The 25,875-nt window shown below is 42.2% G+C and overlaps 1 protein-coding gene across 1 annotated transcript in view; it reads right to left on the bottom strand.

Moving 5' to 3' along the window:
- Positions 1–25: 25 nt before the first annotated feature.
- RAB3B (RAB3B, member RAS oncogene family) overlaps positions 26–25,875 on the bottom strand; it is a 39,884-nt gene continuing 14,034 nt past the window's right edge. Inside the window, exons 2-4 of the mRNA XM_031058590.1 lie at positions 8,806–8,924; positions 3,576–3,700; positions 26–461 (exon numbers count right to left, since the gene is read on the bottom strand). Coding sequence (XP_030914450.1) covers positions 274–461; positions 3,576–3,700; positions 8,806–8,924 — 432 coding nt within the window. The 3' untranslated portion in view covers positions 26–273. The remainder of the gene's footprint in view (positions 462–3,575; positions 3,701–8,805; positions 8,925–25,875) is intronic.

A 25,875-nucleotide genomic window follows, 5' to 3' on the forward strand; every position in this document is an offset into this window, starting at 1 on the left:
CATTCTCTGTAGAAATAACATTTGCATCACTACACAATTATTATTCTTCAGTGGAACTCACATTCACACGAGGTGCACTTAGAATATTTTTTTTCAGATTATTAAATTATTGGATGAGGAAATATATAATATTAACACTCCAGCACAATAAACAAACATACCAGTTTCCTACAACAGACACTTCTGCCTCTGGACTACATGATAATGCACCACCACAAATGAAAAGATAAAATTTAATCAGGGGACAAGGACATTTCTCAGTGTGAAAGGTCACTAGCACGAGCAGTTCTGCTGTGAAGGGGGGGGGTTGTCTGTGAGCCTCATGCTCCTTCCAGAAGTGCCCCTGGAATTGTCTGATTCTATGCTCTCTGACATCTTCTCACAGATTATATCCACCAGACGCTCAAACACCTGCCTCACGTTGATGTTTTCTTTGGCACTGGCCTCAAAATAGTCAAAACCTGGGAGAAAAAGGGAATAAAAATTATCAACAGAGACAGATGGTCATGACAGGTTTTAAAATACCATTTTTTCAGGATTTACCTGAAGAAAACGAGACATCAGACAGTCCTGAAAGTCAGTTGATTCCCACAATCTCAGAACAGTGAGCAGAAATACTTTTAAAAGTTATCAAGCTTCTTTAAGAGTGAAAAAAATACATGAGTCCTTCCCATGACCCTGGTAAGTACATCTGCAGGCAAGGGTAAACCCTGGGTAAGGGAGTCAGTTCTGCCCCTTTCATCAGTGCAGGTCCCCTGGGCTGCAGCTGGTGACCAGCAGGGTGTGGGGACACCAGCAAGGTGTGGGGAACCCCCTGGACTCCTCAGCCCTGCCAAGGGCCAGGCTCCCCCAAGGCCTGCTGCCCTCTGGCAAAAGCAGAGGTCAGAAAGAGAATGAAGATGGGGGTTGCTTTCCTTCTGCTGACCAATTTCTGTCAAAATGCCCCTTGACCCTTTAAACACTGAGCTTTTCTGATCGAAGCAAACCAGACCAGCAAGGCTGGAGTTACACCAAGGAGGGGATGGCACCAGCTCCTCCTGCTGCTTCCTGCTGCCACCAGGGGCTGGGGGAAAAGCAGCCTGTGACAGACAGCCCAGGCCCTGCCTCAGCAGCAGGAGTGCCCTGAACTGTGAAGCTTTTCCTTATCTCCCTCACCCCGGGGGCCTCGAGGGCCAACCACGCTGCTGCTTCTCTTCTGTCAGGTTATTAAATTGCCAGCAGCAAGAGCTGAGGCCCCACGGAGAATTTATTTTGCAATAAGCTCCATTCTGTTGTGCTTCATTCTGGGGATACTCAGCATTGCATCATTTCCCTTTGATTTTGCCACAAACAAAGAGAAAATTGGTCTTGACTGATTAGTGTGCCACTGCTGGCAGGCTGAGTCACCTCGATGTGGGGGATAAGTAGGTGTCCATCCCATCTGGAGCCTTTTTAAGATTCATGGGACAAGGGGTGAAGTGATGGTGATGTTTGCTCTGTTAGCAAACAGGGGGAGCTGCCCTGCATCAGATGAGGCCTCTATCTGCTCCACTTGCTGTTTTGATGATGAATAAAAATGTATATAAAAAGCACAGGAAATCAGAGAACTGCACTTAGGTATCTGTTAGTCCAACATTGGCTTAGGTTCTGCTAAACCAATCTCTTTTGGTTCAGTTCACATTCAGGCTAACAACAATTTCTTAATCTGATTAGGGAATTATTTCAATGATGTTAATGTCACCATGCAAATTTCGATAAATATGCTGAGGGATAACCTTTATGTGAATCATTATGATGAATATTAGCACTTTAAGCAGTCAATTGCCAATTAGATTCCTCCCACGTAACTCACAAAATAATTTCATATAATGCTGTACATATTAGCATGGTTACTATAAGGAAAAACTGATCTGATCAAATCAGATCTATTTTCCAGCTCTTTTAAAAAGACTCTTTTGGAAGTTGGGAGGTTACAAAAGAGCAGAGCTGAGACAGCACTTCCCAAAGGCTGTTGGGCTGCCCTGCACTGGGCTGGTTCCTCCAGGGTGAGCTGGACAAGCACCAGGTCAGGGCAGCACTGGGGATTCTTCTGCAAAACAGTTTCCTATTGATGGAATCAGTTGCTATGGTAACCCTGTGTGTGTGTGCGTTTTGAAGTGTCCCACATGTAAAGGATTCAGATTCTAGATGCCAAGTTTGTATTGAAACAAGGACGTGAATTTTGGGAGGAGAAAAAAACATTGGAAGTCCAAATTGGGTTGGGAGTTCAAATAAAACTCTCCATTTGCTGCTACATTGGTCTGGACAAAATTTCAATTACTAGCAGTGTAATTATTCCTGTGAGATGGGTGGACACACATGCATGCACATCCTTTCTGAGAGTCTGTAAGCCAGGAACCAAGTTTATTCACATTCATATTTTCCAAAACAAATTAAATTCTGATGGGTAAAAAAAAGCCCATAACTGATTTTGCAAACTAACCATATCTTTGTTTGCTTTGCAACATGTAAAGATTTACTCTTACAATAATAACAATGGGTTTAATTTGATATTTGCTAGTTATTTGTTTAGGATGGCAGTGCCTCAAGGCTCCAGCCATGAATGGGACCCCTTTGTGTGTACCATATGTAGAATTTACACTTTCAAAGCCACACTTTAAACTACAGCAGTGTATGCAGTGTGTCTTGGAATTCCAGTAAACCCAGTTTAACAGTTTATTATGCACCCTCCAAGTACTGTTTCAAAATTGAACACAGGATTTTATAAATTGAGGATGATGGTGATTCTTTTGGGTCTTTTGGTAAGAATCTCTGCCCTTACAAGCTAAGCATTTATGCCCACTGTAAGGGTCTCCACTGTTACCTGAATGAAATTTTAGCAGGATTTACTTGTTTGAATTCTTTAACAGAAAACAACAGTATAGTTAAATTTTAACACAGAGCCCTGATTTCATATTAAAAATATCTTATAGGCTATAATAGATAATGAAAAGTGATAAATAACTTATGAAGCAGTAGGAGTTTACTTGGCTCTTCATTATAAAATTTTTATTGTAATCCCAGCTTCCTCTCAATGGAACTGTTTTGCTTTTCCCCACATCAATAACATAATGTCATTTTCTTACCTGGATAGAGAAGCCTAGAACATTTTTAAAATATGTTTTACTCAATTCTTCAGTTCTGATGTATAAACTTCTTTCTTCTTCATCGTTTAGTTAAAAAAAAAGTTTCAACAAAATCAATGTTTGCATTGATTTGCAATGAGTACATGGTACTTAGAGACCAGACTCAGGAGACAGAATTATGTTTATGAAAACTTTTTCTCTTTTCATTCTGCTAAGCTAATAAAAGCTTTTTTCTTCAGATAAACTTTCCTTTCACCTCTAGACAGCACCTTTATAAACACAGCAACACTACAAGTATTCTACCAGGCATTCTTGGCCTACTGAGCCAAAAACAGGTGAAAGATGAACCTGGAATACACTACATTTCTTAGTTGTGGGACCATTATTGAAGTATTACTGCTGTACAAACTGAAAGGAGCGGAGTATAAACAAGCAGAAGAAGAAAGGTGGAAAGAAAAGCTTTGCATGTACCCAGCTGATCTGCCAGATGTTTCCCCTTCTCCACGGGAACAATCCTGTCATCCTCCATGTCACATTTGTTTCCAACCAGGATCACTTGTGCATTGTCCCAGGAGTAGGTCTTGATTTGTGTGGCCCTACAGGAGGTCAAAAGAGATTGTTACATTCCATCAGCTGTGCCAAAATACAATCCTGTATTAAATATGAAAACAAGTACCATTAATGACACCATCAACATCCCCAGGCTGTGCTGGTTCAAGGGCAAATGAGCTGGTTTACACACAAAGCAAGGATGCAGCCTGTGTAATTCACAGCACTGCTCTGTTTTACCACTCCTTAACTTTGTGTGACAATAAAGGTTCTTGTTAAGACTTTGCAAGGGTTTTAAAGATCACAAGATCTAGCTAAAAAACTGAATCAAGTGATTTTTGAAGATTAGGGACAAAAAAGGCTTTTTGTAAAGCTTATTCTCCTTTGGGTCTCATCTGTCAGAGGAACAACAATCAATTACAGCTCTTAAGGATATTGTCCCATGAAGAAAGCCATACAGCAGATGCACTCTTCATGCTGGATTTACAACTCCATATATAAGACAGAACAACAATAATTCTCTCATTTTCTGCAGCACATTTTGCTGTAGAGTTTTAGGAGCACCATAAGAACAGCTGGAAGTATCAAGGTGTCTTTGCTTGAATAGGAAAACTTCACGGAGACTGAAATCACATAGAAACAACTGCAAAGGAGAAAGAGAAATTTACCAAATTGGGAAGACACAAGATCAAAGCAAGACTCTGTGAGCTAACAGAACCCAGCAGGACCAAAGGACACCTAAGGCTGGGGAAGAGCAGCTGCAATGCCAGACCAACACTAATTTCAGTGGCACAGGGTGCAGTGCAGGGGAGCTTGGCCAGGAGCGCTCAGGTGAACTTGGAGCCTCTAAAGCTTTCTGTGGCTCATGTGCTGAAACTGGAGTGGAGCTCACTGTGGATCCCAGGACTCTGACCTTACATTTGGCCTTTTTAGAGTTTTTCCATGACAAAAGAGAATATTCTTTTTGTGCATCCTGAGGGGCCAGTCCCCTCCCACCATCCTTGGTGTCCCAGAGCCAGCAGCAGAACATTATTAGCTTGGTAGCATTCACTTTCATCCAACTTTTCAGACCCACACAACCTATTTTATCTTCACCAAGTCAGCTCTGTCTTTGAAGGCTCCCTGCTCCCCAAGGCTATGCTAGAAGCCATACATTCCTCTCCTCTCCTCCTCCTCCACTCCCTAACTCACCTTCCCACTCTTTGCCCCACCACCACTCCAGGCAGGACACTGCAGTTTCAGGCAAATCTGCCAATTCCCAGGAGAGCCAGGAGTCCACTCAAATTTTACTTCTGTGTAAGTTTCCTTGAACTGCCTTAACAATAAAGCACTTGATTCCTTCTCTTTTGAATTAGCAGCAGCCTCCAGCTCTGATCTACTAATGACAATTTTTAATTAGTCTGAGTTGCTTACCTGCTTTTTTCCATGGAATGCAGCCAGCTACGTTACTCACATACCTGGGAAAAGGGGGCATTTCATTGTGCAACTTGCCTTGAAGAGGCTGCCTGCTTGGAGTGCCCTGGAGAACAGGAACCTCACCCAAACCCAGCCCCAGAGTGCAACATGCAAAAATAAACAGACTATGTGCAATGAAACTTCTTACTCTCCCTAGTGTCCTCCTGGAGAGGATCTCACTCCAATCCCAATTTTAACTCCTCCAGTGTCTCCATATAGGCAAGTCCTATGAGAGCTAATATGGATCTGTGATGAGTTTTTGTGGGACTCTGGGGTTTCTCAAGGCTCATCAGAGAAGGGGGTGACTGCAGAAATCAGCCAGAAGCCCAGGAAGATGAAATCTCCCCAGTCTCCTTCCATAAGCAATACAGAGAAATAAAGTCACCCCAAGTTCAGCTTCAAACTAAAAGCAGGCTTCTCTTCTGACTCACAGTTCAGCCTCTGGATTCATTTCAGCCCCTGGCATCCTATGGGGACATCCTGCCAAATCTTAACTATTTACACAGAATTACTTAGAAAATGAAAAGGAAGCAAACAGCATGAAGGATCTCCCAGAGAACTGCATCCTTCTCCTTGCTTTGTACAAATTAGTGGAAAACCTCTTACAGAACACCAAGCTTTATTCTTCTAAGGAATAAAAAACAATCAAAAAAGTTATGAAGAACAAATAAAAGAAACCCTGATGTCCATACAAAATAAAAGGCAGAAAAATTCCAGATGCTTTTGGAAAGATAAATGAATAGTAACAAGGCTTGTGTGATGGAGCTGTTTCAACAACCATCAGGGCAGCCTAATATACACACTGGGAGAAACACATTTCTGTGACACAATAAAATGCTGTGCCTTGTTTGTGCTGAATTCCCCAAATTAACAATAAAGCACAAACATTGTGCTTCATTCTTAGAAGAAAAATAATCTCAGGTTCACAGTTCCACGGAGGTATAAACAACTCAGTTTGGATTAAAGATAAATAATACTGATGATTTGTGAACCCAGATGTCACTTGTATCTAAGTTAAATTTTACCAATTTTTATTTCCCTTCTATGAAATTGTCTAGATTGTCCAAAGCACAGCTTCCATAATATTTTGTATTTACTTTACAGTTTCAAGTACTGACTATATTTTAGTTCTATTGCAGTTTCAAACAAGGTATAAACAACTGATTTATCCACACACAAAACTATGAACCCAACATCAAATAATAGCTACCAAAGAAGACTACGAAAAAATTCTAGAAACTGAGCTGAAAGCTATGAAAGCTCATTTAACCCTTTCACTCACCCTACAGGAAAGACATATTCAAAGAAAATAATTACTTATTTTCTAATATCAATTAAAACCAATATTTGTGTTTGCCTATTTATATTTTTTTCTTGTAAAATAACCTGACTAAACTCTTGCCACACTGCAGTAAGGAAAATAATTCAGACTTAATATTTTAAGGTTTCTCATACAATGTGTTGTACATTTTCCAGAGAACAAGGAAACAAGTAATCTTCCAGGTATTCCCAAATGCATTTAAATAATGTCTCTTTCTCTGTGGTTTTAAGATCATCATTAATTGGGATGATTGATGTGAATGAAGGAAAGACTCTGCTTTGCATTCATATTCTACTTGGAGAGTTTGTCTAAATACTGATACACAGCCATGATGCTCTCAGGAGAGAAAGTGCCTTTACTTGGTTTAGGAGAGGTCTGAGTGACACAAAGCAAACCAGGACTCTCTTCAGGACATCCCCCATAGGAAGAGTGAGGGCAGTAAAAGGTCTCCCAGGGAAGAAGAAATCATTTGGCAGACTGGGAGGAATATTCTCATTTCCCTTGTGGATAGGTGAGGCCCAATCAGGAGGCTGCTAAAACAGTCATGGTGGCAATGATCCAGAGATGGAGATAAAGGAGCTCAAGTGGTAGACACCTTAATTTTCTATGGAGAGTACAGTTCCTGACTGAAGATCATATCCAGTGGAATAAGTACTATTAATCATAACTGTATCATGCTGAATAGTGGGGGGAAAAAATCCTACTTGCTATGCTAGAAAATGGCCAATAGAGCAGCACCAGCATCAGCCAAAAGCTTTTTTCTCCATTTCTTGTGCCTTTGGAAGTTTAGGAAGCAATTTGGCAGACTGGGGGAGAACCATCCACTGGCTGCAATAGCCACTAGAGGACTCTGCTGGCCCAGAGATGCTGGCTTGGCTGCAGTCTTCATCTCTCCACTGGATAAGCTTCAGGAAGGAAGGAAATGGTCCTTTTTATCCATCCCACTACCTCTTTTGGGATCAGAGCCTTAAAGTTGGTTGGAAAGATTCCTGACATACAGAGGAAAAACACCCTGATGGTTCACCTCTGTCCTTTGGCTGACAAGGTGCTCTTAGCAAAGATTCTCCTGCAGCTCCTGTGGCACAGGAAGACATGAAGTCAGACAGACAGAGCTGACCTTTCCCAGTTCTTATTCTCACACCAGTGCCTTTGGAACAGACCTGAGACTACTTCCAATATAAAGCTTCAGGTTAAACTTCACCTGTGCAAATTTTAAAATAGTAGCAGCTCAGAGATGGAGATTTGGTAAATTTTGCCTGACTTAAGACTGGTAAGTAAAACTCACTAGACCACAACCAACATACAGACAGGTAGATGAACTGTGTGGTCATATGGGTCTTGTTTCATCAGGGAAACAAGCTGGAAATATTTATAGTTTAGTGAACAGTTCACATGCCTGCACTCCTATGGAAAACATCCCTGTGCAGACACTTGCAGAAAAGGCTTCATCTGAGCTTGGTGAGCAAAACTTGATGGATGAAACTGGTTTTGGCAAAACCTTTGGGTTTGTGTTTCTGACAAGAAAAGGATGTATTCCTCAACCACAAGCTGCTCAAGGGCTGTTCAGGATGGGGCTGCAGATCATTGGGTGTTGTGGTACTGGGGATGAGGGGTGAAAGTGGAGACTGCATCTTGCATGTGAGCTCCATGAGAGAACAAAAATTGGGCAGCTTTGGAGGAAAGATAAATCAGCTGAAACAACAAACCAGCTTTTGAGTTACAGCCTGCTTTAGGGGATACAGAATAGGTGTTCAACAGAAAGCCAGGCTGAGCCAGATGCTAGGAGCCAGTGCCACAGCCAGGATGTCACATGCTCCAGAGGGTCACTGAGATCACTGCAAATCAATCTGCCCCAGGAGATCACATTAACCACTGCACTGCCCTTCTCTGCACCATGACCAGGCTTATCTGCAGTAATGAGCACTAGGAAAGCAGCAGAAATTATTGCAAGACATTTCAGTGGAGTCACAGGGCACTACTGAGGAGAAACACAGCCTTTCCCCAACTCCTGAGATGTGAACTGAACAACCACTGTTAATTTAATCTCTATTTTTAGCAGCGTAGCCAGAAATCTTATAAACCAAAAAAAAAAAGCATTAAAGGATTAATTTTCGCAATAAATTGAAACTTTTAAAAGTAACAAATACTATAGTATGCAACAATATGTGAATTACAACCTTATCATTAAAATGAAGCTGTAGAACTTTTTCTAAGGCACGTTTGTAAATAAAATTATTTAGGTGAAAAGGAAAGAACATGGAGGTGATGGTGATGGAGGGTGGGATGTCTCATATTCTCAACAAACAATTGTGGGGAGAGAATTGGCCAAAACCCAAACAAACCCAACATTAACAACAGTATTTCAGTATTTCCTACCAGTCCTGCACAGCATTGAAGGAGTCTTCACTGGTGATATCATACATGAGGACAAAGCCCATGGCCCCTCGGTAGTAGGCTGTAGTGATGGTCCTGTACCTTTCTTGTCCAGCTGTATCCTGCAACAGAAAGGAACATTTAGGCTTTAAGACTTCAGCTCTCAGAAGCAAAAACTGTAATTAGGTCCTATATCTAAAATAAGACAACCATTCTTTGTTATTTTACATTTAAAATTCTCAGTTGCTCCCAACTCAAATGAACTCTACTTACATTTTAGCATTAATTAGTCTTTTGCATCAACCATGATTTGTTAAATGCATTTTGACACATGTACTATTAAAAAAATACCAAAGATGTCAACCCTTTAATTGCTCTTCTCTGCCTCAGCTGCAATGCAATAATAAAATGTTAGCAGAGTTCACTGAAAACTGACACTTCAAAGCAGAGGCAAAATAACCAGTCCAGGACTGTTCCAGGCAGAAAACATTCACATGTTGCAATTCAGTGTCACGGTCAGGGAAATGTCCTTGAGGTAGATGCTGGGGGTGACTCCCTTTCTTGCCTCAGGTTAGACACAAAAATTAAAGATTTGATGCAACCAACATTATTAAAGAAAGTGAAATTAATGTGGAATACCCTAATCACAGAGTCTGACGTGCACATACTAATATGAGATCTATTAATCCTGTTCTGTTGGATCATCTTAATTCTGCTTACCCACAGAGTTCCTGCAGAATTCCTCCACCTGCAGTTGTCATTTCTGTGTTCAGCTGGGCAGCACAAAGGTGAACTCTGGCATATGCAACAGAAGAATTTTGAAAGACTTGTGACAGCTAGAAAACATGTCAACTACCATCTGTTGGATGCCAGCAGCACTTTTCCTATACATTTTGCAAGCTTATTTTTAAACTGAGGAATATTTCTACACCAGAACTGCAGTCCTACAGCCCAATCCATTCCCTCCAGACCTGCCTTCTGAACCAAGGAGAGAAGTCATGTGCTGATTGTCTCTCTCACTCTGAAGGTGTCTATCTTTTGAATACATTTCATCCTTCTAGGGGCAAATGGCAGCTCTGTGAAACAGCTGCAGGGAGCCAAAAGGCTTTGCCTTCAAATTGTGTGCTCAGTATGAGGTGTCAACTTATAGTTACTGTGATGGGTTAGTTCTAAAATGAACCATCCTTCAGTCCCCCCAAAATCCACACTGAAGAAAGCATTGCTGCCACTGGTTTAAAATGGGAATAAAGTTCTAAAGAAAAAGACCCAAAAGGACTTAACAACTATGTAACTAGTTGGAAGAGTAAAATAAACCCACATAGAGCACTCTTGCAGGAGTAGAGATCAGACACAGCACATCACCACAGCCCCAGGAGACCGTGGGAGGAAAACTCAGCTTTAAAATCATCCTGCCCATCATCCATGCAGCTTTGTTTCTGCTGCATGCAAGAGACAGAGTTGGCCCTTGCAGAACACACAGCAGCCAGTCTGGGGCTGCCTGTTGTTCTGCACCAGAACATCACAGAGCCTCTCTGCAGGACAGCACTTGTAAATAAGCTCCCTACAGCTTGCTTAAAAGGCTCTGCTATTGCACTACTGTGAGACCATCCACAGCTGTAACATACTGTGAATTTCCCAGTGGAGAAGCTGTGCAGCAGGAATCTTGCTCTTTCTCCACCAGATGTCTGGGAAAAGATGTGATTTTTCCCCTTAAACTTGTGCATTTATTTCAAGACAGGGTAGTCCACTGGCTGATCACAATGAACCATTGCACACTGGCCGAGGAATTGTTCTGTTCCCTCCTGGCAACAGGTCAGAGGTGGGAATACCAGAATGAGGTGGGCTCCACCCTGCAGTCTGAGTGACCATTTCTTTTCCTGCCAGTGATAAATCCATCACAGAGCACTCTCATATTCACTGACACTACACCTCCCTTAGTGCTGAACAGCTAAACCAGCAATGACAACTAGATCCTAACTATATTTCTTCAAGCAAGGAAGGTCTCAGCAGTAATAGTATTGTTCTTTTGTTCAGAGAGATGATAGTTTATTTTAGCCTGATTTCCTAAAGACATGAGGGTTATTAAAACGTCAGTCTCCACATAGGCACACTTGATCAAATTTGCCTGAAGGAAAATGTGTTCAAATGTTTTCATATATGTCACAAAAAGTAGTTGGTAAGGTGAAGAGAGACTTTAAGCATACCTTAGCTGTGAAAAAAGCTGAAGTCCAATGATTATCTTTTCCAAATACCAAAGGATTCACAATAGAGAGGCTTTGTTTGTGCCTCATTAGGAGAAGGCCCTAAATGAGTATCAGTAACTTCAGAGATCCTGCAACCAACAAACCAAACAAATCCATAGGAAGTCAGGTTTCTCCACATCTCATGCTCACAGCATTATTGTTTGATACCTGCACTCACAGGTTCATCTGCCTTCCAAACCTCATCTCCTATTTTCTCCTCTGGGTTTAAGCAGTGCCCACTCTGGCTTAGGGCATGAGGCTGTGACTGGGCAGAAAGTGACTCCAAGACACATTGTCAAGTTACATGCAGAATAATTTGGAAAGAAATTAAATTTGACAATGGCTCAGAGCAAGGACTCAGCTCTGGGGACACATCCAGGCTGTCCTGGGAAGCAGCCTCAAGGGACACACAGGGTGACTCCCAAAATCTGTCCTGATACCACCTCAGTGCCTCAGCTCAGCGAGGAATTGGACTGAAAAAGCCAAATTGTTCTACTGCCTGAAAGCTCTGGACTTTAGCAAACCTGATTTGCTGATTTCAGAATTCTGTCTGTGATCCCCCTGTGAGTGGGGATAAGCCCCAATTTATACATTAGTGAGAGATGGGGCTGCAGGAGGTACAGAACCCCAAAGGATAACATGAGTCTGCTTAGTCATAACCTGTCCTATGTGGCAGTGCACTTAAATCATTAGAAAGACAAGTTGCATATTCACTAGGATATACTTGTGTGCCTGCCTTCTCAGATTATCAGAGGAACTGTGTGTGAGGGAAATGCAGCCTGTATCCCATGGTATATAAAGATTGTTCATACCCTTGCCCTGCTAGCCATGTGCTACAATGCAGAGATGTGACTCATCTCCTCCTGAATCACTGACAGTTTCCTCACTCTGTTTTACTGTACAGGTACAGAGCATGTCATCTCCCCTCACAGCTTTATGGTGGCATTTCTCCAACTGCACCTGAATTGTTGTACTATCACCCTGAAATTACTTTTTTCCTCAGGTTACATTGGCTTCTTAGACAGCAATAAACTGGCTTAATTTTCTTGACTCACACCATGAGAGCTCAAGTGCACAACCCCCCCACCCCCACACACAGATGCCTCAGCATAAATAAAATAAAACAAACTGCAAAATCTGAGCTCACTTTCTTCAGCAATTACAACAGTTGTCCTTCTCTCAGTTTAAAACACCACGAGCCTCAGGTAATTAGTCATTTCAGGTTTTTAAGTTGAAGTTGTTTATCTAATGAAGGAAAAAACAACTGACAGAAATTGCTCCCCACCCTGCCAAGTGGTTTCCAAGATTTCCAGGTAGACCACAAACTCATTAGGAGACAAGTACATGAGGCACAGGCAGGGATCAGCAGAAAGGTGATGTAGCACTAATTAACAGTCTAGCCAAATGCCTGGGTGGAATAGCCTGAGCCCCCAGCATCCAGAAAGCTGCTGGGCTGTCCCTGAGGAAGAACCAGAGAGCTTGGCTGTGAGCAGGCACAGGAGGGTCTCTGGGAGGTGTATTTACACCAGGGTGCTACCAGCTCTGCTCTTCTGCAGCTTACATGTGTGCCTGTGCTTTATGCAAACAATTAAAAACACCCACAGGACCATTAGTGGGTAGCTTGAAACAAAAATGTGAAGGTTTTGCTTTAATGAGCAATCAAAATTCAGTATTTATCAGAGAAGAAAAAGACCTAAATGCATTTGCATTGTGTGCAGATGCCCTCCAGTCTCAAGATCCATCACGCAAACATTCACAATAGGAGTACAATCAGCTTTTCTTAAATTTACTTGGCTGTCTCAGCAGAAACGACAAGGTACTAACACAGAAAACATATCTGAGTTTTTAAATAATGACAGATGCTCTTTGCTGCAGGTCTGAAAACCCACAATCCCCGATTCCGAACCATCTTTCTTCTAGTCAAGATTTCCAGCCACAAATTCTTTGTTCCAAATAAAATGTCACTGAAACATCTAATCTGTACTGAATTTAATCCCCTTAGCACCTTGACTTTTCTAGCAGTGTATGTGACAAATAGCCTCTAAGGAAATAAACATTTCAAATTTTTAAAGGATTATTGTGTCATTTCCATGGTTTTTGTTGTTGGTTTTTTTGGTTTTTTTTAAGAATGAGAGTTCTCAGAATGCAAGAATTCATGCAAGGATGAGAGGTGCTTATTGTCCAGCTATTGGCAACACCTACAAGCTGCATGTACTTGGCATGATCCTTCCTTAGGCTGCTCAGAGTCAGAACAGAGGCTACATCCTCCCCAATAACCATCACCCCCCACAATCTGGGGCTTCTTCAAACCTGGTGAAGAAAAGACTTCTTCTCCCCTGCTGTTAAATGTCACATTGTAACACTATGGCATTTTGCACCTGGTTTGGGGTTTGGTCGGCCTTGGAGACAGGATAATCCACTTCCCAGCCCCGCTGTTATAGGGGGATGTTACACACACACACACACACACACATCTCCTTTGCAAAAGTAGACTTTGGAGTGGAAGCCACCAAGAATCAGATAAACAAAAGTCACCTGGGGAAAGGGGAAAAAAAACAACCCACCCACCAAATACCACAGGAGAGAGGGACCTTGGGCAGACTTAATGTGTCATTAATAAGAGAATGTTAACATTAAGCTTAGCATTTCCTGCTGGCAGCTAGAAATAGGAACAAACAGGCAAGCAGGATGAGTCACTGGTTAAGACACGGAAAAGATGTGATGTCATGAAAAACCTGTGAAGATTCAATTGCTGCCAGGAGCAAAATAACACCTGGTTCCTTCAGAACTCAGCTCTCATCAAAATGCTCCAGTTCAATAGATCATATTAGGCTTTTTTTTTTTCCTCTCTTGTTATTGAGTGCTCCCATTGCCCAAGAGCCACTGGAACTTACTCAGACCCATTCAGCTGCCTTGAGAGACATTTCATTTCAGCAACATGCAGGAAAACATTTCTGGTGTGAATAAGACCCAACACAAAACCCCTGCCTTTTTTGACAAAATGCTCTACCCTTGCTAAGTGCTTTTCAAACATTTCCCCATTATGGCTATCTTCACTTCTCTTTAGAAGCAGTAAAACCAGCAGTCTTGTATCATTTCAGTACTTATCAGTTGTAGGAATTTCCCTTTTCCTATCCTATTTTACTCACCCTGTACAGAAAGTTCTACCATCCCGTTCTCTCTAATATTCCCACACTAACTGCTCACAATGGAGAGGAGGAAATTTTTTGGAAAGAGAATTTTAGTGCATGCAGTGTCTTCAAGAGCTCACCAGTCATCAAGGCCTCGGTCATGCCCAACACACAGGCTTTTGAAATTGTTCCCTGTAACTCAGTGGCTGAGTATCTCTTCAGGTGAGGCACTGCACTTACCTTTCAAAGTACTTCTGTAAAATAAGCTTAGGGACAAGCAGGAAAAGCTACCGTAGATTGACCTGATCCACCATTTAAGTATTTCTGGCAGTAGGGAAGTCCCTACTCTTTTAACTCTTCTCAGCAACTCCACACAGAGAATAAAACAAAAAGTGAATCACTGAAAATGCAACAGGGTGCATTTGCTTAACAGAATGTAATTCCCACACTGGAATCAGGCCAAGATACTGTGAGTGACACTACTGCTCAGGACCTGCTATAATGTTAAAAATGTTATTTCCATTTTCCCAGGTGCCTTGAGATTGTAGTGAAGATTAACATCAGCTGCCCTTCCTGTCAGAGGGTGAAGAGGACTGGAACAGGACTGGCTTGCCTATGAACCTTATCTGTTCTTCTCATCATTCTGTAGGCTGAGTTGTTCTTTTGAAGTGTTCAAAAGACAGTGGCTGCAAAAGTGAAATCACATAAAGAGATATACACAAAGATTAAGTTCATTAGGCACATTTCTTAAATCTCATAGAGTTTAAGTGTCTTATTTTTCATTCTTAGAATTAACATGAAGATCAGTGTCATATTGTTGATTTTTTCTGATCCAGCTACCTTGACAGAAAAATAAAGAAATGGCAGTGATAAAAATCTGTAGCATCCACACCACCTGCCTACTTCAAATTCCATTTCTTTAGCTCCAAATAAACAGCAAACAAAGTTCAAGAGGCATATGATACATTTGAATGCCCATCCACTGTGGGCAAGTGATAAAACCATCACTGTTATTAAAAAAAAACCAAACCAAAAACATCTAAGAGGCTGAGATCCCAGAATAAGTGGATGCATTATTATTACTATTATGGAATATACTGCCAGTTTTGCTAGATCTTTTTAGTTTTCCCACATACATCCCTTAATTCTGTAAAGAACAGCTGTACAGCACACAGCTGTCTGAGCAGGGTTAGCCACCATAAGCATTATTAATTAGCTGCTGTTGAGAAGCTGCTAAATTAATCACAGCTGGAGCACTTGAGAAGCAGCACTCACTCCCGAGCAGGAGCCAGGCTGGACATCCTCACAAGTCCTGCAGGGCAAGGGATTGATGTGCTGCAGCCCTGGGCCCAGCAGGTGGGTACAGCTCCGTGCTAAGCCAGCGGCACAAAGGGAGAATCGGCTGCCAAAAGAACAAGCGCACAGCCTGTGAGGAGGCAGCGATGCGCCACACAAATCTGCCTGGCTCTATCGCCTGGCTCTGATCTCCGAAGGAACAAGGAGCGGTGAAGGGAACAAGCACCACGGTGCTGTGGGGCTGCCTCCTCTCCAGTGCTCGCAGGCGAACGGAGCAAATCCCCGCAGCACAGCAGCCCAAGGAGCCCCAGGCACTGCCCAGAGCCCGTTCCTGCTGGATGCAGTGCCATGGAAACCAGCACGGCAGGGGCAGCACCAGGGCTCTGCGGAGCCGCCCGGCCGTGGGGATGGACATCGCGGCAGTACCTGGGGATGGACATAGCGGCAGTACCCAGGGATGGACACCACCGTAGCTGGTGATAGACATGGCAGCAGTACCCAGGGATGGACACCACCTCAGTACCTGGGGATGCACATCCCTGCGGCAGTACCCAGGGATGGACATTGCCACAGCAATCCGGGGATGGACATTCCTGCGGTGGTACCCAGGGACGGACATCCCTGCGGCGGTACCTGGGGATGGACATGGCAGCGGTACCCAGGGATGGACACCGCCTCAGTACCTGGGGATGGACATTGCTGCAGTAATCCGGGGATGGACATTCCTGTGGTGGTACCTGGGCATGGACAGCATGGCGGTACCCGGGGATGGACATCCCTGCAGCGGTACCCACAGATGGACATCACGGCGGTACCCACGGGTGTGCCCGGCCCTGAGCAAGCCCTGCCTTAACTCACTTACAAAGCAATTTGTCACAGACATATTTTATGAAAAATCCTTTCGTTAGGATCTTTTCTCCTGAGAAGCTGAGAAGCTTCAGCTTCTTAGGAGAAAAGAAGGTTCACCTGTCCCCAGCCATGCACATCTGCTTCAGCTTCTCCATGTTTTGCTGCTTTGGAATGTGATTTGGAGAATTGTTTACCCAGCATGTGAAATTGTTTTTACTTGATGACCAGTGACAGCCACCTGTGTCGAGGCTGTGAACTCCTTTCCTTTCCTTGCTAGCCTTCTGCTGAAATCCTTTCTTCTATTCTTTTAGTACAGTTTTAATATATAATTTTCTTTTAATATAACATATATCATAAAATAATAAATCAGCCTTCTGAAACATGGAGTCAAGATTCTCATCTCTTCCATCATCTTGGGACTCCTGTGAACACCACCACAGCAATTATTTCGGTGTTTAGGGAAATCAAGGACTTTGTGCTGCAATACCTGTTGCAACCCCGAACTGTAAAAAAAAAAAATTGGTACTCTGCTAGGAGCACCCCTCCGAGGGCTGGTTCTTCTTATCCAGGGAAGATTTCATCTTATTTAGGAGTGGATTAAGGCTAAATCCGAGCCTCATACTTCACAAGAACCCCCCAGAGATATTATGTCAAGAGGGTCAATTCTAAAATAAAGTGCTCAGAAATTCTGGGAAGCTGTCCATGATATTTTTGAGATTAAAATACCAAATTGAATTACAACCATGAGTCAAGAATGTGTGCTTTAATTTGAAGGGCAGCAGCAAGGCAAAAATAAAATAATCAAGCTTAATTTATATTAACAACAACATGCCAATAAAAAGAAAATATAATATTCTTTTAAGGTGTTTAAAATCCTAGTGTGTCATTTTTCATGATTTGGTGGAAATTTAGAGTAGATTAGGCAATTTTTCAATTATTACCTCCCAGAATAGGAAAAAAGACCCACTGCTGTATTCAGGTGAGCATTAAACAAAAACATAAAGAAGGTTCTATCACTCAAGAAGGTAGAATGAAAGCTTAAAGACAACAAAACCCAAGAGCAATGTGAATCACATAAACTAGAAGGTAAATAAAAAAGTGCATATCTTACTTCAGTGGAGTTTGAAATACATTTTCTAAATGCTAGAATTAACAAAAACACAGATTCCTCTCTCTCATGTGTTTTTGTTTGACAGAAATGTGCAATACTTTGAAAAGCAATGTAATAAATAGATTTGATATATTGGCGACACGTTTAAATTCACAATAAATGTAAAAAAAAATCAAATGGAATTTGAAACTCTCCAAGTAAACCCACATCTCTGCTAAGAATATAAAGGAAGATTTTCAGCTAAAGAGCAGCTATTTTGGAGTAGTCCTAAGCATCTTAAAATAGAAGCTTAGAATTGAAGTGCTTTGTCAGCCACAACAGTACATGTGTGATGATGCCCAGTAATAGCACAAGACAAAGAAAATAATCTTCTACCATTTACCGTGATGCTTTCTATTATAACCACACAGATAAGATGTTAAAAGAGAAATTTTGTTGTGCAGCAGCTGCAGGTGGCTCCCAAGGCAGCCAGGAAGCACCTTGAGGCAGAAGTGGTTACAGCTGATGTGTTTCTAGGTGTGAGGTTCTTTTGAGCACTGATTAAGTTCATCCACCCTTGTGGTGATGCTCCCCTCTCTTTTCCATATGGAAAGAGAGAGGAGCAAACACACATGTGATGTTTTGCTGTTTTTACTGTTTTATTTTTACTGACCAGTTCATCACCACCTAGGGAGGCTAAATTTGGGGCTCTCGCTAAGCCCCAAATTGCCTTTGGCCAGTGGACACATCAAGGGCCTGAGTGGCTCAAACCTTCCTGATGGAAGCACATCTTCATGTTCACCTTCTCAGAGAGACAGAGGAAAATGACTGCAGATTTCCCAGCTGGAGAAAATGGGCTGACATTATAAAAATGCAATATGCTGCTCCATGCCTCCAGGTTCACCTGTCCCCAGCCATGCACACCACTGGGACTTTGGTCAGGCTCCCAAGCACAGCCTGCTGCTTTTCCTTAACAGGACCACTCAGCTCAGCCCAAATTTGGGGATTGATATAAAATAAGTCCCGAAGAATTGTAGGGTCCTGTCTGCATCCAGTGACCTCAGCAAAGAATCCTGTATATGCAGGGGTCCTGATTTCTCTCAAATGAGACTAAATGTCTAGATAAGAGGAACACAAGACACAGCTTTTTCCATGTGATCTGTTTCTCAAAACACAAACCTCAGCCCAAGGAAAGGAGTCTATAAAAAAGCTGTTAATGACAACTCCAAACTGTCTTATTTAAAGCTTGTAAAAAGCCTATAAGCAACAGAGACAGCATGAGATCATATTTGTACAGAACACTAAACGTGTACAATGCTTTACAGATCAACAAAAATATGGGGGCATCAGTCTTCATTATATTCTAGCAATTTTATATTAATATAGCTTCATAAAACAGGGAAAATGCACAGCATTACCCCCAGCAAGCAACGCTCTATCAACCAATCTGTAATTGAAGCAATCATAGTATCAGGCACAATGCAAGCACAAGTTCATGCATTATGCTGCTTCCTAAATCACCCAGGCCTTCTGCCAGCAGAAAATTGAAATCAGACTCTCTGGATCCTTGGCTCAGTTCAGCAAAGGGAGCTGATCTACACTCCATTACCTCGCACTTCTGGAAACACTTCCCAGCTTAGGAGTGAATTAGTAGTGTTACACTGGGAAAAACACACACTGAAATATTTATCAAATGAAAGCAGCCTCCCTAGCAAGCAGTAACCTCTGGGCAGACTGCTCTGCTTTCATGTGCAGCCGAGTGATGTGTCTGGAGAAGGTGCAACAAGTTGATGTTTGGAGCAACACACGTTATTTACTGTGACAGAGATAAAGAAAGAGCTCTTAGGACTTGTATTTTGTCCCACCCCTGCCCAAATCACTTCTCTGGAATGAAAGTGCAAAAGCAAACTTTGGAGCAAAGCATAAATGAGCAGAATTAGATCTGCCAGTGAGCAAAAGACATTTTCACTAAAGGGGACATGACTCCAGCAACAGCATAACTGCTTCAAAACATTATGAAACTACAATTGAATTAACTGCACTTTCTGCCTGCTGCTATTTTGCCTTATTCTGACATCAAAGAATTATCACTCAACACCATTTTGGAGGCTTCAGGGCAGCAGGGGAAGCTTTGGTGTTGGCTGTCTGGAGCTTACCCTGATGCTTTATCCCAAGATTCAGGCAGTGACAGTCTCTGCCCGTTCTGCAGAAAAGAGTGATTCCTGCTCCTTCAGGGAGCAGTTGCTGTTTCATTGCTATGCTCATATCACAAACACCACTGTCAGAAGAGCAGGGTTCAGAGAACAAAATGTATCCCCATTTAAAGCACTAATAAAATTAATACAAAGAACTGAAGGGAAAAAACAAGTCTCTCTTCACATGGCACCAGTATCTACTTTCTCCATCTATTTTTCCCAATGGAAGTAATTTCCCTTGACCACAGCTTTTCTTTACATCTTCCAAGTCAGTTGAAAAATTATGAAAGCCACAATAATATTCAAAACTGTTTAGATGTGTTCTTTTGCTAGTACTTCATATGGAGCCTGGAGGGGAATTGGAAGATTTCATCCCTGTCCTACCAGGACTGAGAGCTCACATAACCTGAGCCAGGCCTTTTTAGCAAACTGTGTGGTAACATCAGAGCTCATCTGATGTTACCACACAGTTGCCAGTATCTCCAGCTGAGAGAAGGGAATCCTAAAATCTCTTGCCAACATCTCCAGCTGAGACAAGGGAATCCTAAAATCTAACCCTCAATGAGGAGTCTTTGCAACTTGTAATCAGTTCTTTCTGCCAGTCTTCCTGATGCTTGGTGACTAAAAATTTCCTGGATTCTAGTTGTCCTTATTAAGTAGCACAAAAGTAAATATGCAGCAAAGTTTCATCCATGTTATATACTCTTCCTGGAATCAAACAGTCAGGCAATAAGTATTGGATGATAAAGAATAAACACTCTGTTCTAATCTCATGGTGTCCTTCCACATCACTAATGATACATCAAATCACCCTGCATTCATTAGGGCAGTTACATCAACAGGCAGCAAATGTTATATAAAAATTCCTACATAAGAACAGGCAACATGTTTACCTCCTTTTAATTAGTGAGCAGGAGAGCTGCAGTCTATCTCCTGAAATGAGATGTAAACATAACCAACCTCCACACAGGCCCCCTCTTTCAAAACAGCTTATTGACATGAGCTGCAGGAACCACCTCACATCCACACTGGCTTCAGTGCCACATCCATGCTCTGCTCCTCAGAAAGGAAAGAGGTGGCATTTTAGTGTGGAAAGAAGAAAAACAGCAGATATTTAGAGTGCACCTGGCAAACAGAGAGGTTAATCTCTGTGCCCATGAAAGAAAATGGGAGGGATGAAACTAGAAATAGACTGGGACTTTTCTGGAGGGAATGGGATCTGTCACTTCAGGGAAGGAGACACCTTGTAATATGTCATGGTTGAGGAACAAGGGACAAGCTGAAATGAGCCAAAAGAAGAGCAAAATAAGACGATGGGAAGGCTGGCTCAACTGTTGGAAAGATGAGCTGTATTTGGTTAAGTACAACAATCATCCCAGGATGTTACAAGGCTTGTTTCAAAAAAGGCAAAACAAGCAGCTTCCTCAGGCAGGGGACAGGTCTGTTCATCTGTGACAGAGATCAGCAGGTCTTCAGGCAGTCTCTCCTTCAAGCCTGAATGGCTCTCTAAATCTGCAATTCCCAAGGTACTCAGAGTCTGCAGATGATAAAGTGATATTATCCTTGTCACACAGTAAGACCAAAGAACTCTGGCTGATCTCACTAGGTCTAGGACTTGTACTCATTTCACTATTCAAACTTTTAAAAGGGAGGGAAAACACCTCAATTAGTTATTTTGGTAATCATAGACCCCTGCATCTGCTTGGTGGGTTGGGGTTTTTTGGTTGTTGGGGTTTCTGCTTGTTTGGTTTTTACATCGTTGTGTAGAGATTCTTCTGTCACTTCCCAAACTCAGCAGCCACAAGATAATGACAAAATCTGGTAAAGCTTAAGACATTCAAAGTCAAGGATGCATTTGGTTCATGCCAGCAAGACACTCAGGTCAGGATTTGATGCTGTGTGACAGAAATTTCTAGCAGGCAGCAGCAACCTCCTCTTGGAGCTTTTCTATTTGTCAGCTTGTGAGATAATCTGAATGTTGGACAATTTCACAGCATGGTAATGCAGACTGTAGTGCACAGACTGCACTGAGAACTATATCCACACTCTGGAAAAGCAAAGTTGTCACCACCTTGATATCCACATGGTTACTGAAAAGCCATTTTGCAAACATACTCAGATTCCAGGAGGAACTGATGAAAACACAATTAATGAAATATTCTAATGAAAAGAGAAACACAATCACAGGCTTCACATTGTGTCCCAATTAGACTGTGCTTAGGTCAGATTTCTCAGGTGTTAATAGGATTGTTAAAACAAAGAAAGTGAGTAACTGAAGGAAAAAAATCAACTAGGTACAGTAGTAAAAATACTTTCAATTAGCATCTTTCCTTTGCTGAATGGGATCACAAGGTTTCAAATAGCAGTATATAACATCAGAGTTTGCAAACACATTGTTGTAATAAAAGGGAAAACAAGAAATTCAGAAAGAATGTGCTATATTAACTTGGTACTGCCAGGGTAAACAGTTTTACAATCTTGTAAGGAAGATTAGGATCACAAGTTACCAGGATACTATTGTTCCTTCCAGCTTTGTGTTTTCAACACAAAATTGAATGCTTTAACACAGACCTGTACTTTCCCTGCTGCAAACTCATTCATCCCGTTGTGTGGGAAGCTGCAATAAACAGCACAGGACTTTTCAGAATTTATTTGTTCACAGGAGTCACCAGCTTGTTATTCATAATTCATTATAGTTCCCACAGTCTGAAAATGAAATAATTTCTGGGTACAGTTTTCCAATGTAACTTCAGAGAGAGCATCTGATCCAGATTTTGCTCCCAGGTATGCTGCTGTAGGAGTTGAGGTTTTTTTGGGTTTGTCTGAGCTCAGATGAGATTAGCAGCTGCTCTTCCATTTCTTCACTTGCTCAAGAGTGACAAACCCTGCCAATCACAGAGCAGGCTCCTGTCACTCCAGACGGACAGTGCTGGATGGGACAGCTCAGAAAACGAGAGAAAGCTCATCACAGGGTGCTGAAGCAGACAAGGAGACATGGGCACATGCCAAGGCCTTTTACAGTCCTGCTGAGTCTTTGTGAGAACACTTCTCTCTTCACTGACCTTTGACCAGCAAGGATTTTCCTCCCAGTTACATGAACACCTTCCTACTCCATGGATTACTTCTGGCCACTTCCAGTGCCATGGATCTTCTTCTATCCCAACTGTCCTTGCAGAGAAAAGCTGAATTTTGGGGGCATGTGAGAGACAGGAATCTACAGACACATCATGACAAAGCCATTCCAGGACTAGTTAGTGTTCTTCTTAAGGAATGAAGAGTTAATATATAAGAGAAAAAGGAAAGGAAAAAAAAGAAAAAAGAAAAGAAACACCAGCCTGGAGGTAGCTATTCATTCATACTGAAATGCAGATTGGAGGTATTACATTGAAATACAGATTGTTTTGGCCACAAATAATTAGGTTTCACAGGTTCTATGAGTATGGTTCATTTGCCTTTACTGTCCATATGCTTACCCACCTGACTGAAGACACATGTTAACTGACAAGCTATACCTTCCAAATATCCTATAGAAACTGCCTCATGGATACGTCAAGGCTGTCATCTGCTACATCCAGGAGGAGATACCACCCTGCTGCTTGACAGGAGCAGATTAAATACCAGCAAACCTCTTCCTGATCTTAGCAACTGCGCTCACATCCCATGAACCACTCCTGCAAACCATACAGCAAAAGCAGAAAAGCCAGGTTGTGTTGTTGTGTACCCAAGCAGAACACCCCACTTAGCAACACAGCAACATGTCACATGTCAGTGGCACTTTCTGCTTCTCAGGGGTGCCATCTCCTCCTCTCACACATCACAGTGCCTAAAGGGGAGAGAACTCCAGAGTCCCAAAGCAGCTCCACTGGCAGTACTGCCAGCTGCGCTGCCAACAATGTAACAAGCACTGTGATCACCTTGGAGCTGCTCTGGGACAAAGCAACTGCAGCTCTGACATTTGTGGGCTTATCTTACCTGTGAATTTCTTCTCCCTGAGCAGTAGTTTTGTGCCTACGCAGAAGTTTTGACCCCATTGCAGAACCTCAGAGCAGAGAGAAAAGAAGCAGAGCTCCCCTCCTCCAACTCAGGTTTAATACAGGAAGCTCCTGTTTACCTAAATAAATGTTATTTATATGGCTCACCTTGGTAGCTGCACAGAGACTGTGATTACTCAAGTCCTGTGTGAGAAACGTCATGCAGAGATGGCTGTAAAGCATCCCACTCTTATCCCTCTCCTGCAGCAGCTGTGTCTATAGTGATTATTTGCATAAGTCACTCAGATCAGTTGCTATCAATTACTATGTGGTGGATTATCATTTAATGTTCTTATATAAATAAGATTTTATACCTCCTTGATGAAGTGGGTATTTTTGGCAAGGTGGAAATCACTCTGGGGCTTAGATATCGATCATGTCTGGAGAAGAGCAATGGAGCTGGGGAAGGAGCACAAGTGAGGAGCAGTTGAGGGAGCTGGGGGTGCTCAGCCTGGAGAAAAGGAGACCCAGGAGGACCTTGTCACTCTCCACAACTCCCTAAAAGGAGGTTGTAGCCAGGTGGGGATCAGGCTCTGTTCCCTGGTAAAAAGTGACAGAATAAGGGAAAATGGCTTCAAGTTGCACAAACAGAGGTTTAAATTGGATATTAGGAAAAACTTCTTCACTGAAGGGTGGTACGGCACTGCAATAGGCTGTCTACAGAAGTGGTGGAGTCACCATCCCTGGGGGTATTTAAAAGACAAGTGGATGTGGCACCTGAGGAAACGAGTTAGTGGTGGGCTTGGCAGTGCTGGGTAAACAGTTGGACTCCATCTCAGAGGTCTTTTCCAACCTAACCAACTCTGTGATTCTAAGTCTCCCATAATGAGAGCAACTGACTTGCTATGACTCGGCTTCATTTACTGACCACTTGGAAAGATTTTTATTTCAATCCATATTTATAAGGGTAGAACAACCAGCTCCACTGCCTTAAGTTGTGTATTTAGAGTGATGCATGTTTGTTCAGCATTTGCAGGACCCCAATCTACATAAGCTGATGTGACTTTTTGAGAGTGCAGGAGGAATAACTGCATCAAGGAAGGTGTTCTGCTTCTTTTCAAAGAGCAGCACTTCATACCTTGGCTGGTTCATACCCACACAAAACAACAGCAAGGCTCCTACCTATAACTGAAAGCTCACAAGTAAAAGTATTTAGCCTCAGGTTTGAGAAGTTGCATCCAATAATCCACATTCTCTGAAAATCCTCCACTATGATATTGCTATTTTTCTCCCTAAGCAACATGTACACAAACATCTAAACTGAACAGGCTCCAGTAAACTGAAAACTAACAAACCAATTTCAAAGACATTGGTCTGAGCTGGTCTCCTAGACCTCACACATCTCTAGCCAACAACTTCCTTCTGAAACTTTTTAGATTCACCTCCTGATCCGCAGCAGAAGTTTTCTTGAAAAATGGCTTGAGGTTTTTTACAGCTACCAGTATTACCCATTTCCTGTTCCAAAAACTTCACCTGTCCTAGCTAGATATATTCAATCAGTCCTAATTTGTATTGATAGAAGAATGTGTTGTCAAGCTGCAGTGAGAATAATGTGTCTCCTCCTGTTCACCACAGGGTAACCACTGAGAAAAATTTCAAAATAGACAACATTCTCTCCCCTACTTTTCATGCATATGATACAAACATGTATCAGCTGTGCTAGAAATTGAAACAATCTTTTAGACACGCTGGATCGTTTCTCATTAGCATATCCTCATGGCAGTAATCAAAATCAATCAACACAAATCAAATTAGTTCTCCATGTGTTCAGTTAAAATGCATAGCATATGCTGGCTGAAATGTATACCAAAGCAAGACTGTGCAGCTGTAGAAAGCTTCTTTCTGCAGCTCCATTTCACAGCAATATTAGGACAATTTCCATTAAAACACCAACATTTAACTATTTTCAACCAGCCTCGTGTAGCTCCAAAGGAGCAATTAAGTGACTTGTTAAAATTAGTCACTAGTGATGCATCACAATACCTGCTGTCACTGTGGGATCCAACCACAGGTTAAAGGAAGAGCTCAGTCTCTGATCAAACAGGACCTCTGAGAAATCACAATTCACCAGGCATACACAGAGGCTCAGCTGTGGTACCATTTGCAAGATTTATATGATGGCATTTTGAGTCGTCGCTTACTCCACCTAGTTAAACATCTGGCTGCTGTCAAATTGTCAAGGTAGGCCGAGCTGGAAAGCACCTGCTTACAATACCAACTACTTCTCAACATCATTGG

Source organism: Geospiza fortis, unplaced genomic scaffold (assembly GCF_000277835.1).
Source record: "Geospiza fortis unplaced genomic scaffold, GeoFor_1.0 scaffold396, whole genome shotgun sequence".
Classification (NCBI taxonomy): Eukaryota; Metazoa; Chordata; class Aves; order Passeriformes; family Thraupidae; genus Geospiza; species Geospiza fortis.